This window comes from Apiospora hydei (genome assembly GCF_038363865.1).
Source record: "Apiospora hydei strain CBS 114990 chromosome Unknown utg000007l_segment0_segment0, whole genome shotgun sequence".
NCBI lineage: Eukaryota > Fungi > Ascomycota > Sordariomycetes > Amphisphaeriales > Apiosporaceae > Apiospora > Apiospora hydei.
The window spans coordinates 112,988-129,126 of NW_027117366.1; the positions used below are offsets into that span (position 1 = coordinate 112,988).

Here is a 16,139-nt window from a genome sequence, read left to right on the forward strand (position 1 = left end):
TTTCGACCCTGGATACATGTACATAAGGTTTCCCCATGTTCACTGCCTCGATGGCTGATCGGAAGGTTTCTCGTCTTTGTTTCAACCGCACGTGGCTCTGCATCTGACCTCGACGTCCATCCAATTCGTCAACTCTCTCCGCCTGCTCTCTGCATTCTTTAATAGGTACTGTAGGCAGATGAGCGACCGGCAGCACGCGCGTTCCATATCTACCGGCGTTCCATATATGCGAGAAAGATCTTGAACTCGGAGCCGCGCCACCAACTCCTAGTCGTATTCGCATCCCTTTTAAACCTGTACTGGCATTCAAACCGCAGCCCATTTTCTAGACATACCTGAGCAATGGCGGTGAGACGGTAAAAAGACCATGTAAGGCTGCTTTTAGTCACAAGCCATGCATTGTGTTGCAACCAATGCGACGAGACTCAATTTGGGGGACATGCAGCGTTGAGGGTTAGGGGTCTCCGGAAATTCAATTGGCACGATCTATCAAGAACGCCAAGAAGAACATATTGGCTCCTATCCTTCGGCCTTCTGATCCCTGCTCTCATCAGCCGGCTTCCCCTCTTTAATCCCAAGTCCCATACATGTTCTCTCATCTTCCATCGCTCCCCGATATAATTGTGTGCCACTGTGTCTCATATCCCGCCGCACCCTCGGCATCTCCGGCGCCTCCGCTGTCAGCTTTACTGCAGGGGGCTGATAACGAAGTTCGCCGGCCCGACGTAGCGCTCGTCGGAAACACTGCCGTGGAACTCCAGCACCACCTCCGCTGGCTGGATCAAGTGGGACCCGGTCAGGTTGCCGCCCCCGGGCGTCGCCTCCCAAGTGACGGTCAGGGCGTGCGCGCCGCCGTCTTTGCCGGCCCGCCCAAACGACCAGCTGAACCGCGGGTCCTCGCAACCCGTCAGCCCCACCGCGGGCAGCAAGTCCGGGCCCTGCACCGTGAGGCCGCAGCTGGTCGCGGTTGTCATGGTGGCGACGTTGAAGCCGAAGCTGTTGAAGGCGTTAGCTAACGACGGGGAAAGGTAGGTAGGGAGTTGGTGCGAATGGCAATGCGGGAATGGCTCACAAGCAGAGCACGCTGTGCGGCTGGCAGCTGGCCGAGAAGTTGGTGACATCGAACTCTGAAGTGGGAGTCTGACGCTGTTCGATGACCGCGCCCGAGGCGGCGGAGACGAGGGCGAGCGCAGTGGCAGTCTTCATGGTGTTGGCTTAATGCGGTAGCTGTTGGGCTGTTATGGTCTTGTTGATGGGGGGTGGCAGGTTGCTTCCCTGGAGATGATGCGATGCTGTTTCACCAAAGGATTCCATCAAACCATCGAGGTGCCAGGCCCCTTTTATACCAGTCCTCGTCAGTTCCCAGGTGCTGTTTTCATCTTTGCCGGTCTTACTCATCCCCTGCTCCCTGGCGCCACTCGCTCCATGGCTCCCCTATGCGGTAAGGCCACCGCCACGATGTCGGCATGAGACACATCGTCAAGTGGCAGGTTGCACCTCGCATTCGACCTTGTCACATACGATTCTCGAAAGCTCCTCACCACGCCCTTGGGATATGCGCGCAGCTGACATATGGAGCTCCAGCTCGGGTTTTGACTGGCGATTACTCATGGCCATACATGTATAATGGAGATGGCAATCCACGCTAACCAGGCTGCTGTCGTACAATACGAATGTCTGTCAGATTTGTCATGATAGTCAGCTTCATTACGGATGTCTCATCTAAAAATAACAAAAGCTATTATTGCGTTCGGTACTTGTACACTCTCATTCTAGATTCCGCAATACTTCACCATCTCTTGGTGATTTTCAAGATCGGAAATGGTGTATATCCACCAGAGTTACCTTGCAGTGTGCTTCCCTCCCTCTGAGAGGTGACGTGATCGCTCCAAAAGAGCCTTTTGGTTTTTCCTGGCCTGTCGTTACTTTGCTGCTCGTTGGGCAGATGTCGTAGAACTTGCATCAGGGGTTCCGGAGATGGTTCTCTGACTTGGAAGGCTAAGTTTATTGTCACTGTGGGCATCACTGGCGATCCAATATTGGGAGGCAGTTTGACCTCTTGTGCGCCTGCCCTATACGCCAGAGGGCTTCGGCCCCAATGACCTACGTCTCGTTATTGTGGCTATGCGAGAAATGTGCCAAGCAATGATTAAGTTCACCGACGACAACATGCAGTCACTGGCAGAGGAACACGGAGCAATCTTCAAAACCACTAGCGTGAAAGACATTATAAAGAAGCTGGAGTATCGCCACGCTTTTAGCATAGCGTCATGAGGCCGTCTTGCTTTCAGCCTCAGATTTAGGTCGAATGTCGCCGAGGCAGTTAAAAAACACCCCTGTTCATACCGAAGAATGCGATAAGCCTTTTTTATCGGTATTTGGCAAGAATCAGAAAAGTTATATTTTACTTTCTGTAGAAATAGTACAAGCTTGAGTACCGTTTTCGGGGTGTTGGAAAAGGGGAGACTCTGATTTTACCGTACTAAGCGAATCTTCCATCTTATAAGACTGCTTGAACGGTCTCACTCGTCGCTATACACACTAGAGGCGAACCTTTCTATCCTTATCATCAAACCAGGATGAATTAAACAAAACTTGGAACCTCGCCGCGAACGCCTCAACAACCAAAGCAGTAATCAGAACAGAGTTGTGAGCGCGTCTCTTGCTGTAAGGCTTCCACAGTCAGGTTTTGAAGTCTGTGGTACCGTGTTTGATATGAACCTACATCTTGAACTTTGGTTTGACTCGGCCCACCAAATTGCCAGTCATTCGGAGAAACGAACAGTCATTTTGCTTTCATTCTGGCCAACTTGCTCTGACACTGACATGTACTCTCATTCCCATCTAATCCACTTCGCAAACTGATTTGCCTGTCCCTTTGACTATCTGCACGCCCACCATGTCTGACAATGCCGCGCCACAAGACTCGCCATCGGCCATCAAACCCAAGACCCCCTTTAAAAAGCTAGTCGACTCTCTGGTGCTAAGAAGGAATTACAAGCTCAACTCGAAGGTGGCTAAGCAACCGCCCTCAGAAGAAGCCAGACCGGAAGACTATCTCACCATCCACAACCTGGTAGCTGCACTGAGGACCGTGGATTTCTGCCAAAGCTCGACTGGTAGCGGCGTACGCGTCAAACAGCTGGAGCGGATGATGAGCCACTGGGAAGAAAGCGAAAAGAAGTTCCCCTGGGCTGCCTCGAGGATGCCTGGTACGCGCTCCAGCCCCGGGATGTCGGCTGCCGTCCCGGGTTCATGGTCCGAACCGACAGGACCTACCCGCAAGTGTGGCATCGCCCAAGCGTCATCCGCGTGCAGCGGTGCTTTTACGGTAAGGGGGAAAACGACGATGCCGACGGAGTTACCTGCTACCAGCTGGGGACGATTTGGACATCGAATCATCCTGAGTTCTCCGACGTGCCGCCGCCGGATCCCTCGGGCGGGATTCTGCTGTCGCATTGGACAAAGACCTGCTTCAAGCTGATGGTGGAGGTGAAGGAGGATGAAAAGGGGGTACCTGGCTGTCCCACCGGAGCAGTCTGGGTGGTCAATAATTCGGGGTACCACAGGAAGGACATAGAAAAGGGGGCAAACACACAGCTCGAAGGGGTGCTCATGGCGCGTGTCGCCGACTCTTTCAAAGACCTGGTCGATTGCGGAAGGAGGTCGAGGTGGCCGAAGTTCGAGAAGGCGGAAGCCGACTATCTCGACTACTACCCGTGTTACCAGAGAAATATTAGGGGGCCCATCGTCTGGAAGCACGCTCCTGACGACGAATGCTACTAATGATGCGAAAGCAGTCCTGGATTGCTTCTGAATTTCTTTTCTTTGGTATAGTCACAATGTTGTAATAGAGCTTGACAGGACTAGACCATATATGGCAAGCGGCAGCGGTTTCGCTTAATCCAATATTATAGTATCGGTTGTACAATAATTTGGAATTTGGGACCAACTGTTATACGGCTTTTACCATTTATAAATCAGTCAGCGCATCAAGAACTGCATGCATAAGAAGGCCAATGTCAGTTTGCATAATACGTGACTAATTACTACACGCAACTCCTCCATATTTAACAGAACGCCTCGATATAATATTACTCTCACGCGTGACGCAAGCAAACCGGCAAAGCAAGATACATGCAGCTTCAATATTGAGGGCTCGCTAAGCCTCCCTGTAGACTGTTCTAAAAGCCCCGTTCTGCGGTGTCAACTTCGTGTACTTCGGCGCCCTCATCGCTGTGATACGGCCTGCCAGCTTCCAACTCCCGTATCGGATTCCCCCAAATCTCCTGCCGGCCCACACTAGACTGCGATCCAGAAAGCTCCCCCTTCCCGATATTCTCATTTCGTCCTCGAGGAATCTCGTTGGGTATGATGCTTTCGCTGCTAAGGAGTGCACGCAGGCGCCTCCTTCTCGTCCACCGGTACCCCACCAGAGCTAGAAATACCACAAGCGCCGCACCTCCGACAACTGGCCCGGCAACCCACGTCAGGCTCTGTGTTATCGGCGGAGAAGGAGGAGCCGGAGTTGGCGCCGACGAAAACGGCGGTTGGGTTGGCAGTACTGTGGTGGCTGACAGATATGACTGAGTTAGCCGAGCAGCCACGACTGAATCAAGCATATCGAGAAGAGTAGGTTTTTCTCACATGAGGACCTGTTCACAGCACCGTCGCTGGAAGTGGTGGGTTTGACACCAAACAATGACTGGGGTACCGTGGAGTACGTGAAAATGAAAGTCCAGGTAGTAGACCGTCCATCACCCAGCGTAGCGGGCTGGGTCAAAACGGCAGTGGTAGGTACAGGAGCATACGACATATAGGTAGTCTGCTCTGTCACTACGGTGCTGTGGCCACTAAGCTCAAAAGGTATCATCACGTTGGTGGTAACGAGGCGGCTGGACACAGGGTCGGCGTAAACAGCAAGCGCTGTCGTCAAGGTGGCCCCCGGAACCGTAATGGTGCTTGGCTGCGGGACTGTCGAGTTCGCGGACGAACAGTAATCTACGTACGGTGCTATCAATGGGTGGAATCCATTCTGGCCGTTGGTACTGGGAAGATTGTCCTTGCGCTCTTTCACACAGGTATCGCACGCTTCCTCATACACCATGAACGGCGCGTCTGGTTTACAGAGAGCGGGGGTTTTCCCAACTCGCTGGCCTTCAATATAAGCATTGTCTAAAAAGACCTGCTTTATATATCTTTGTGGCTAGCTGAACGTATCGTATTGAGGATATTGTACTTACTGCAGGCATCATAACAGACGGCGATAACGGCAAGTGGATCAAGACTCGTCATAGCGATCAGGAAGTGTAGGTGGAATTGAGGAATGCAAGACAAGACTTGCATTGCAGAGCGGACAAAAACGCACTTTATTCCTCAATCAGGATCAGCGCCCCATCCTATTTACGGACTCGCATCACACTGCAGACTGGTTGGCGGCAGCGACCTTGAGGCTGGCTGTAGAAGACTCGGGTCCGATTGGACTCCTGCTCCGACATGCATACTCAGCTGTTTGGGGTTTACGAACATCCCAGGCTGCTGGGCGTTCGGATGACGACATACGGAGTGCTGGCAGTGTAACCGACACCGAACTAGACGTTGTCATCTAAGTGACCTGAAGTAATCAGTCCCAACAGCAATGGGAAAATGGAACTCCCGGAGTGGCAAGTGGTATTAAATGTGCTAAATTCTCGAGTTATCGTTATATAGTCCCATTCACACTGCCGTTGCCTCGATGTTGGGAACCTTTCAGACTTGAGGGCTATTGAGCAGAAAAAAGGGGCGCATCTTCTAGCCAATGACATTGGTAGTACCAAGCTACTGCATACTTCGTACATTCACTGACCTTGAGTTCTAGGGACTTGCGCAGTGTCCCCAGCGAAGATCGGTCCCGGAGCCTGTGTCCCTCCAATCTCATGTAAGCCATGCACGTCGGCACTTTCATTACGATACATCCTGCCAGCTTCCAGTTCCTGTATCGGGTGTCCGCTATCATTTCCCCACAGGTCCACGCCGAATTGTGATCCAGGAACTTCTTGCTTCTCCCTCCCGTCTATCTCCTCCGGAGTCGGTCCTTCGGCCATGCCGCCAAGGGTACGTTTATTCCTCCTGCGCCTCAGCCAGAAGCCCAGAAGACCCAACGCAGCAATGGCTGCCACGCCGCCGATAACGGGGCCTGCTACCCATGTCATATTGTGCGTTTCTGGTCCAGGAGAGGCCGGAGGCGGCGTAATCTCCGGAGTGGCTGCAACAAAGGTGGTAAGGAACCAGAATAACGGATTCCACATTGTTAACCTGAGAGCAAATAAAGTCTCGTCACTTACTTGAATCATCAATAAGAGACTTGGGCAACTCCAAGTACGTAACGGGGAGAATGAATGTGGTAGATCGACCATCCCCCAACGTATCAACCTTGGTGATGTAGCCAGTGACGGGCACGGGAGCATACGACGTATAGACAAAATCATGCGTTGCCACGGTGTTATGGCCGCCGGCCGTCACAGTGGTTGTGACCAAGCGCCCAGACGCCGGGAGCACAGCGGTCAGTTCCATACTAGCAGTAGCGTGGATGGTCGTTGGATTCCCGCCCGTTGCCGTCGTCACGACTGTTGGCGCCGCTGATGGTGCTGGCATGCTGGAGCTCTCGCAGTAAGTAAGATATGATTCCATCGGTGCATAGTTTGCATTGTTGGCTTCCAAGAATGCTTTGCATGCGGCTTTGAGGCCCTGGAACGTTGATGCTCCCTGGCAGAGGGCGGTGTTATTGCCCGCTCTCTGGCCCTCGAGATAAGCATTGTATAGAAAGATAAATCAGAATCTCTGCAAACCAGCCAGACCATGTTCCCCTTATTTATTTTGCTTACTGCAATCGACATAACAAAAGGCGGGAATGGTATTGTCAGTCATGCTGGTTAATCGCGGTGGCGATCGTCTCAAGGTTGCTTATTTCGATGATTTAAGAAGAGGGGTAGAAACCAAGAAGATGAATCGGAATTTCGAAAGTAAAGAGGTCAGAGCATGGTCTATTGTCACTCCCAAGGCGATTAGTTCGTATCACCCAGCCTACCTCGGTCTGACTTCATTGTGCGAATCTTGGCGCATACTCGAATTGTAACATGAAGCAGGCTATGAGATATCCTGATTCAATTGGGTCGTGTTGATGCGCATATACGTATTGAGCCAGGCTCAGCATCAGCAAAAAGCAAGCCACGAAGGAAACACCGAAGACATTCCATTGAATGACTATTGCTGTAATGGCATTGGATACCCCAGATCCAACATCAAGCCACAGCAATTGTTGCGTTACTTCTCGAAGCACTTACATGTGACTATGTGCGTGTTCAATCTTGGATATCCAGTTTTCCTATAGTTCGAGAGGGGTTACATCCAAAAGCCAAGCTATTTGAATAGAGGTTGTATACTCGATACCCATTTTGTCCTGGGTGTGAAAATTGAGGCTTGAGGAAAAGGGGTTAGAATTTGCCAGGAATGCTGGTAGTACAACAAGCTTTCGCCTACTTAGGCCATCTTAGTAGTAACTTCTCCACCAAAATACTTACTGGGGCTGTAACTCAGTGGTAGAGTGTACGCTTTGCATTATGCAAACCACGTGTGATTGCGTAAAGCCCAGGGTTCGATCCCCCTGCTGCTCCAAGACCATATCCATGGTCTACTCCTTTTTGTGTTCCGTTCCGTTTTCTGGTCGTCTTTTGGATTGTGGGTTGTACTTACCATTGCTTTTTGTTGGCCAGCAATGATTGTTAGGTTTCCGAGGTTTCCGATTGCTTCGGAGTTAGGCGCCTTCTTACAGGTGATTGATAACGATAGCCACTATCACACTGTGGTGATGCGTCAGTTACTATGAATGTCAAAGGTCGCAGTATTGAATCAATCATTTGACATTGCCGGGGTATCTATTCTACACATCTGCTCTTGGCTATACACACCACTCCGACTATCTTGCAAAGTAGTACGCCGGTGGTTCGAACAAATGAGCTCACCAAATCGCCGTATCCTGCCGTCATGCCCCGTTTCATCCATCACCTCACTCACACAGAAGCTTGTTCATGTACACTCTATCCACAATTGTAATCCATCCGTATCTCATCGCAAGCAGGCCGGACCCAAGAGAACAAAGGCCACCCGTGAGATCTAGCCTGCCATAGTAGATGGGCATGCGAAACTACTTCCCACCTCCAGCCGGTTTCCGGTTCATCAGGTTGCCGAAGAACTGAGCCAACCGCTCCGTATCAGGCTTGGAGTCCACAGGCTCCTGTTCGACCTCGTCGATAAGGCTTGGCTCAGGAGACTGCCCATATGCTTGTCGGTCCTGTATCAGAATGTTAGCTGAAGTCTCCCATAAACACAACTGCGGTGCGACAGGGGGAACCATACTTTGAGCCTCTGCACCATATCATCAGCGTCCACCTGAATACCTCCCATGTTGAACTGCACCGGTCCGATATGGTCACTGATAATCTCATCCGCAGTGCTGATCTGCGAATAATCCTTGCCGCTCTGCTCGTCCACCTTCTTCTCGGCTTCGAGTTTGGGCAACTGCTGCGCCAGGAACTTCTGCGTATCGGCCGGCTCCACCTCGAGCCTGGTCGTGGCCTGGTGCCCTTGGGCGAGCTGCAGCGCATCCAAGCTGGTGTCTTGGACTTGCTCTTCGTACAAGACCACGGCAGAGCCTTCAGGTTCGGCCACTGGCTCCTCATTCGCTTGCCCGTTGGCCATGATGGTTTCCTCGTCGTCGCTACCTTCGGCTGCGCCGTTCGCCCCATTCGTCGCTGGTGGCTGATACGGATCGTGGTCGAGATCGATACCCCAGCCGAGACTAACAGCATCGGTATCGAACCCTTCGCGCAGAATGCGGATCTTGCTCCAGGAATCCCAGTTGGGCGGCACCACAATCTTGTCGCGGTCGATGACGTTGTGCTTGATCGGTTGTCGCTTCAGCAAGGAGTGTATTCCCAAGCTGGCATGGACGAGAGTCTGAAGCGGCGATGCCATGGTGGGTGACGTGTAGATAAGAGAAGCGCCGTCTAGTCATGTCAGCAACTAGATGTCTTCGGAATCGGCGAAGCACTTACGCTTGAGAAGAACAGTACGAAGGTATTGCAACACCAGGTCAAACTTCTCTTCTCTCCAACCCTGGGTCTTCTCCAAGTAGTCTATCCTTTCGGCCTAGTATCTCGGTGTTAGCGTAGATTTCACAGGTGTGCGAACAGTGGTCGACGTACACCCTGGCAGACCACACAGAGCGGCAGGCCCAGACCATCCTCCCATTCACCAGGACCCAGAGGCAGGGCTATGTCGCCTTCGGCCGGGACAGCGCCGGTGCCGTCGAGGTTGACCGTGGTGCCTCCTCGGCCGCGATCCTTCCATCCGATCATGACCTCCTCCATGGCGTCCTTGCAGTCAAGGCTGAGCGAGCCGATGACCTTGCGGATCAGCAGCACCCACTCCCGTAGCTGTCGCATCCATAACCAAGGTTGTGACCAATCCAGAAGTATTACTATTAAAGTGTTGGGTATCGTTTGCGGCGTGAGCAGGGGCTTGACGAGAGACGTAAAGGAGGGCGACGGGTTCGAAAGCAGATAGAGCGAGACTCGGGCGAGGACATCTAGAAGGCCGGGTTAGCAAACGGGGGGCCCGCCAATGCTTGTTGAGCAGTGTTCCTCGAGCTCACCATCCTGATCCGCGTCCATGACATCGTAGTATGTGTAGCCCAAGGCGAAGCTGTTGGCGATGGGGGGTATCTTGTGGCTTTGGCGATCGGCATTGCGCCGGCCGTCGTTGTTGGCGAGGCCGCCAATGAAGTCCCGTTGTGACTCTACCGTGCCGCCTGTACATCACCGCTGTCAGCTGGACTGTATGTATGCAACCTTGGAGGAGCGATTGTGTGCCGTACCGAGGACGAGCATGTTCTTCTCGGGCAGGCGCTTGCCGCTGGCGACATTGTCGAGCATGGAGCTCCACATGTCCCTCTTGGGCTCTCCATTCTTGCCGTCCGACCCAGAGCCGACCGAGGTGGAGGTGTAGGTGGAAAAGCGATTGGTGTTTGCCGTCATCTTGGCCGTTGACCAGGCGGCTGCATCGGGGTACTATGGTCGAATGGTGAAGCTGTCGTGGGTGGGTTGCGACTGGTCGGAGCGCGGCCGTCAGAGTGGCTGTCAAAGTAGCAACGCGTAGTATCGTCGGGTGGAGGAATAAAGTTGCCTTTCCGGCTGTGACTGGGACTTGGATGTTGGACGGGAAATTGGTGGGGCAGGCAAGATCGGGATCAATCAAACACAAGACAGGAAAAATAAAAGAAGGAAGATGTCACTTTCGATGGGGAAACGGATGCCGTAGTATACAAAGAAGCTGGACCATTTGCTGTACAGGATGCGATGCCAGTCCCAACCAAAGGACGGGAACTTTTACACTATCGTGATGTGATAATGCTTGACCGACCCCAAACCTCCTTCATTGTTCAATTAATTTCGCCAGGGGGTGGTTGACCTGCGCTGCAACCTTTTCGGGACCCTGGCTTCTGTGTTTTGGAGCTTTCCCGCTGCGAGAATAGTGCATTCAGGTGCTGAGGTGCTGTGTAGCGGACGTACTTAGCGAGTACATAAGCTGCCTAAAGAGTGCTGGCGCGGCAGGAAACTTGGCAGGTGACGGCCCGACGAGCATTGAAGCGAGCTGCTGGAATTGATTGATTGATTGATTGATTTTGGGGTAGGTACTGCTAATCTCCTCCTCCAAGCTTTTGGCGGGGGACAGCCCAGCGATACAGCAGTACTTCCAACTGCTGATCCCTGCTGGATACGCCACAAGTGGTACCTGGAAATCTCAATGGGACGTCACCTTGCTGCAGCTTGCCTGTCAATCTTCAGCCTTGCGACAGCCTCAAGAATATCTTTCGCGATCAACTGAACTTCCGCACCGAATTACTCGACCAAACAATTTGCTTTTTTCTTTTTTTAAACAACTTAATACTAGAGATGGTCACGCCGATTTGACTTCCACTTTTCTCCATCACAGACGGACATTTTCCTTCGCGAGGCCTACAGCCTCGAGCCATCTAATCCAGCACCAGCACCACCAACACCCAACCTACCGCCGCCGCCACCATGAACTCGATCCGCAGCATCCAGCAGCTCAACAAGCGCGAGCTCGAGGCCGGCATTCACAACCCCAACGCCTCCTGGCACGCCGACTACCGCGACACCGCCTTCGTCTCCTTCGGCGGCCTGCCCTTCAGCATGTCCGAGGGCGACGTCCTCACCATCTTCTCCCAGTTCGGCGAGCCCGTCTACCTGAAGCTCGCGCGCGACCAGGAGACGGGCAAGTCCCGCGGCTTCGGCTGGCTCAAGTACGAGGACCAGCGCAGCTGCGACCTGGCCGTCGACAACCTCGCGGGCGCCGACGTGGGCGGCCGCCTCATCCGCGTCGACCACGCTCGCTACAAGATGCGCGACGACGAGGATCCCGAGGAGGGCCGTGTCGGGTGGGAGGACATGCTGCGCCGGGAGAAGGCGGCGGCGCGTGGTGGCGATCCGGACCGCATGGACACCGACGAGGACGAGAGCGAGGAAGAGGAGGAAGTCGTGCAGAGGCCCATGCTGCAGGAAGAGAAGGAACTGGCGCGGCTGCTCGAGGAGCACGACGACGACGACCCCATGAAGACGTTCCTGATCGAGGAGAAGAAGAAGGAGGTCGAGCTGGCGGTGCAAAAGTACGAGAAGAAGGACCGGAAACACAAGCACCGACACCATCACAGCAGCAGCCACGGCCACCACCACCACCGAAGTCACAGGTCAAAGCGGGACGATAGCGAAAGCAAAGACCGGGAACGCGAACGTGATCGGGACAGCCGCAAACGGTCCAGGAGAGACGAGACCCCTGTCGCAGATGAACGGAAACGGGCAGATACACCCGAAGCCCGCGAACGACACCGGGACCGAGATGGCGGGCGAGATCGCCGGTCCCGTGACGATGGTGACGAGCGCCGTGAGAGAAGGCATGGTGGCAGCCACAGGGAGCGAGGAGGGGATGGCCGCGACAAGGATGAAAGAAGGAGGAGAGACCGGGATGGAGGAGACGACTCCCACGAACGTCGTCGTGAGCGTAGGCGGGAGCATTCGGAAGAAGAAGACCGCGATAAAAAGCACAAGTCGTCACGACGCAAGAGTAGGAGCAGATCGCCACGCCCGAGGAGAGAGAGATGAAATAATTAGCCATGCTACGTAGCCTTGATTCGCATCATGATATACCACTTCCTGTCGTCGCTATTGACAATCGCTGCTTTGTTGTATCTGTGTCCGCTGCTTTCCCCGAAATCCGCCAAAGTCCCTGGTGATGGTTCGCTAATTCAGTAATAAGTATGTAAAAAATTCCAGCCCTGTTGGTCTCCAATTGTGTCCCCCTTATCCCTCCCATAAGTATGTGTGTTGTCCGCCTTGATTGATGATCCCCTAGTTCATTGACCCTTGACGCCTATCGCATGCAGCAATCCCGTAAACATCGACTTGACTTGACCCCAAGCGCCGACTTCGACAACAGGCTCTTCTTCAACAACAGGTTCTTCTTGGATTGTTGCCAACTTCCTGCTCTGTCTCTCCATGTAATCGCGTAGTTGGTCCTTCTAGTTCCCAAGGTAGCGCTTCCAGCCCTGTCTATAAAGGACCGTCTTGCCCTCCTCGTCAGATAAATTGTACTTCTCCCACCTGGCATCGCGACCGGCCCCGACCACCAGCAGGCTCTCCTCGTCGATCCAGCCAATCACCCCCTTGGGCGGCCTCGTGGTGCCCAGGACCGACGCGGGTTCAGGGATGCCGGATCCGCCGGCCGTCGGCTCGTCGCCCGCCTCGAACCGCGCAGACGCAAATGAATAGACATCGGAGAACGGTCCAAACGGGAGACTGGACAGGATCCCCCATTTGTTAGTGGCATCTCCTCCGGCCGCCGATCCGCCGCTGTTGCTGGTCACCCCTATACTGGGCGAGTGTGGTGATGTCGGACTCGACGGCGCTCCTCCCTTTCTCCCCGGACTCGGCACGTCGAAAATGTGTAGACTGCCCTTTGCGCTCGTGCAGGCCAGCATCTGGCCGCTCGGACTGAACCGCAGGGAGTAGATAGTTGCGAACTCGCTGCCCCGCCGCCGCTCAGCGATGCGCGCGCAACTTCCCGTGGCGAAGATGCGAATAATGGTCCCCTTCTCGCTCGCAGTCGCGAGCAGCTCGCCGTCCGCGCTCAGCTGCAGCGCCTGGAGACGGCTCGTGTGGGCCGGGATGATGCTCACGTTGTCTGTGGCGAGCTCAACCACCTGGACCTGCCCCGCTGTCTGGCCGGGGAAGACGAGCCAGCGATCGCTTAACGCGCAAAGCCCCTGCAGGTTGTCGGCGGTCTCGTACTTGGCCAGCGGTTTAGGCTGCTTCTCAAAGGCGTACACCCGCACGCTGTTCTGGAGGACCACGACGACGCGGCTCTTGGAGATCTGCACACCGCGCACCGCGGTGAGCGTGGTGATTTCCAGGGCCACCTTGCCCTTGCTGTCGTCCCAGATGATGACCTTGTTCTGGGGGAACTTGGGCGCGCGGCCGCCGCCGACCAGGGCGAGGTAGTTGGCGTTGCCCATCATCTGGACCAGGCCCAGACCCGCGTTAAAGTCCCGCGTTGTCATTAACTGGCACGTATCAGAATTGAATACTGAGTTTCGCATGTTAGTGATAACAATACTTCGTAATTTCTTTTCTCGGAAGCAAGAGCGATGACGTCAATGCGGCGATATTGCATTTGCACACACTTACCACAGAAGCCCGAGTTGAGGCCGACGCTGAAGCGGGAGGCATCGTTGTTGAAGGAGACCGACAGGACCGACGGCTCCTGCGTCGCCTCTATCGGTGGACGCGTATTCATGGTTGCAGATGAATGCGTGTGAGAGGATGCCTGGTGGTGGGTGCAGGTGGTGGGCGCAAGTCCAAGTCCAAGTCCAAGTCCAGGTGCGAACTGGCGAGAGCAATAGTCGGGAATGACGGGATGAGCAGGTTAGGTAAGTGTAAGTCGACCAACTGCTGGAATGATAGAGGGCGAGATGCGATATTCAATCAAGCTTTGTCAAAACAACATATCGATATCATATAACCAGGCGCTTGCTGCATAGGTACTCCCAGTGCTGACAGGCTACCTTTGAAGCCTGGCGTTGGTTGTTGTGCTGTGTGGTCCCCGTCCGTCTGTAAGTAAGCGCAGGACCTGGTGAGGGACGGACAGATTGATTGACTGAGGCCTGGGGAAGATGCTGGCTGGCCTCGCAATCGCATTCACTTGATGCCCGCATAAGCGACACTTATTTTTCCGTTTAGGAGGCGAATGAGCGGAAAACCAATATATAATACGCACTCATCTGTTGTACCGAGATAGAGACAGTCATCGAAGGGCTTGGGGTGGTCGAGTCCAGTTCAGTCTCGTTCGGTCATGGGGGGGTTACGATATCTGAGGTGTAGGTGAGAGCCAGTGATGCTGTCTACCTGGCACGCGGCGCTGTCGAAGCTTGGAGCGGCTGCTCTGGGCCCCAGCTGGAGCTTTCCTTTCTTGGAGCTAGGGACTGTGGCTCATGCTGGCCTTGGAGGAGAGTGCTGCATGAACCCCCGGGCCCCGGAATCCTGAAGCGGCGATCAGAATGGGGGAGAGTCTTTGCCAGCTGCCAGGCAATCAACCAGTGTTCTTTCTACACGAGCTTGAGACCAGCCAGACGAGCCAGACCACGACCGGTACGTACCGAGCATCTTATTGATTCATTGATTAAGCTCACGGGCACCCCTGCAGGATATCCATCCGAATATTAAGCACATGCCATGACCAGTCAACATTACATTAACGACCCCCACCGCCGTCGTTTCCTTCTCGTCTTCTCTCCAGCATGCATTGACGATACCGGACGCTTTTACCGGGTGGAAACGCAACGTTCTTTCAAAAGAGAAGAATCATTTGATTGTCGAGAACGGGCGTCTGTCAACTTCGGTTCGTACCATTTCGACGAAACCAAGAGAGGAAGCTCTATTAATACTGAAATTCCATGTCTCGACACGACAATCTCTCTCCTGTCTGAGTGTCTCGTGTGCAGTGTTGTTTTTGCTTGCACCCTTCATTGGAGGGGGGATGGGGAGGCAGGCAGCAGGGAAGAAGGGGACAAGGAGGCCAAGAGCGAACGGGAAATAGCAGCGACCAGGGATCTGCCCGTTTCGTTTCTAGCGTTCCGTCGTGCCCCTGAATTCGTTGAAGTTGTTTGTGGGGAACATCCAAATCGCCATTTCCCAAATGCGACCAACAGAGATGACTGCCAGTTGAATGGCAGGCACGGCAGGTCAGAAAGAATACAGTACGTGATGGCTTTGGCATGTCTCATCATCATGCGGCTGGCCACTGTAGATTTTGGCGTAATAGCAGGTAGCTTTTAGGCGCTGACTTTTGTTATTAGTACCTTGGGTGCAGTCACGGCATAATCATCCCAAAACCAATAATTGTCATCAACAGCTGTAATGCTAGCGGTAGGTGCATATCTCCTTTGCCTTGTACTGTACCTACTGTGGTGTTGAGAGAGAACGAGTGCAGAACATCAAATTGGAGGCATGCAACTGCCTAGCGGGCGGGCAGTTCTAGCGCCCTCCACCAATCGTTCCCCGACTCTTCTCTCCTTCTACAGTACCTGCACTGCACTCCAGCACTCTGCCCACTGCCCATCTCGCTAGCAGCAGTAGCCGTAGTGGTACCTTCTGCACTGTTGCACTCGCTGGGCTACTGGGCGCACAGGTGCCCGCCCGCCATCCCACTTTTTCCCGCTGTAGCCAATCGTCCGCGCCCATTCAGTCCAATCAATTTCCTTCCCTGTCTGGCCTGGCCCGTTCGCTCGTCCCTTCAACAACCACCCGCCCAGAAAAAGTCCCCTTTTTCGAGATACCCCCTTCGCGCCGCCGCCAAGTCTGTCCAGTGTCCAGTGTGCGTGCTTGTGCTTGTGCTTGTGCCTGCGCCTGTGCCTGCAAGTGTGTCGTGTTGTCAATTGCAGACTACCGACTCCCTCTCCCAACCGCAGACCATCACCAATTTTTTGGTTCGTCTCCAGTTGTTGTCTACCGACCATCCACTCTTCACCA

General features: G+C 53.9%; 6 protein-coding genes across 6 annotated transcripts; 2 read left to right on the forward strand and 4 right to left on the reverse strand.

Moving 5' to 3' along the window:
• Positions 1–686: 686 nt before the first annotated feature.
• Positions 687–1,206, reverse strand: PG997_009071 (uncharacterized protein; the record flags this gene model as incomplete). Its single annotated transcript, XM_066813386.1, has 2 exons — positions 687–996; positions 1,073–1,206. 2 exons carry the CDS (start codon positions 1,204–1,206, stop codon positions 687–689), a joined length of 444 nt encoding a protein of 147 aa, XP_066665348.1.
• A 1,693-nt stretch (positions 1,207–2,899) lies between these two features.
• On the forward strand, positions 2,900–3,786 carry PG997_009072 (uncharacterized protein; the record flags this gene model as incomplete). The annotated part of the gene is made up of 2 exons (XM_066813387.1): positions 2,900–3,331; positions 3,376–3,786. 2 exons carry the CDS (start codon positions 2,900–2,902, stop codon positions 3,784–3,786), a joined length of 843 nt encoding a protein of 280 aa, XP_066665349.1.
• Positions 3,787–4,184: 398 nt separating this feature from the next.
• On the reverse strand, positions 4,185–6,633 carry PG997_009073 (uncharacterized protein; the record flags this gene model as incomplete). The annotated part of the gene is made up of 4 exons (XM_066813388.1): positions 4,185–4,564; positions 4,648–5,118; positions 5,846–6,244; positions 6,324–6,633. 4 exons carry the CDS (start codon positions 6,631–6,633, stop codon positions 4,185–4,187), a joined length of 1,560 nt encoding a protein of 519 aa, XP_066665350.1.
• A 1,549-nt stretch (positions 6,634–8,182) lies between these two features.
• On the reverse strand, positions 8,183–10,073 carry PG997_009074 (uncharacterized protein; the record flags this gene model as incomplete). The annotated part of the gene is made up of 6 exons (XM_066813389.1): positions 8,183–8,329; positions 8,395–9,044; positions 9,093–9,186; positions 9,243–9,625; positions 9,692–9,847; positions 9,914–10,073. 6 exons carry the CDS (start codon positions 10,071–10,073, stop codon positions 8,183–8,185), a joined length of 1,590 nt encoding a protein of 529 aa, XP_066665351.1.
• A 1,047-nt stretch (positions 10,074–11,120) lies between these two features.
• Positions 11,121–12,218, forward strand: PG997_009075 (uncharacterized protein; the record flags this gene model as incomplete). Its single annotated transcript, XM_066813390.1, has 1 exon — positions 11,121–12,218. The coding sequence occupies one exon, from the start codon at positions 11,121–11,123 to the stop codon at positions 12,216–12,218; it is 1,098 nt and encodes a 365-aa protein (XP_066665352.1).
• Positions 12,219–12,634: 416 nt separating this feature from the next.
• Positions 12,635–13,908, reverse strand: PG997_009076 (WD40-repeat-containing domain protein; the record flags this gene model as incomplete). The annotated part of the gene is made up of 2 exons (XM_066813391.1): positions 12,635–13,698; positions 13,800–13,908. The coding sequence occupies 2 exons, from the start codon at positions 13,906–13,908 to the stop codon at positions 12,635–12,637; spliced, it is 1,173 nt and encodes a 390-aa protein (XP_066665353.1).
• Positions 13,909–16,139: the final 2,231 nt, after the last annotated feature.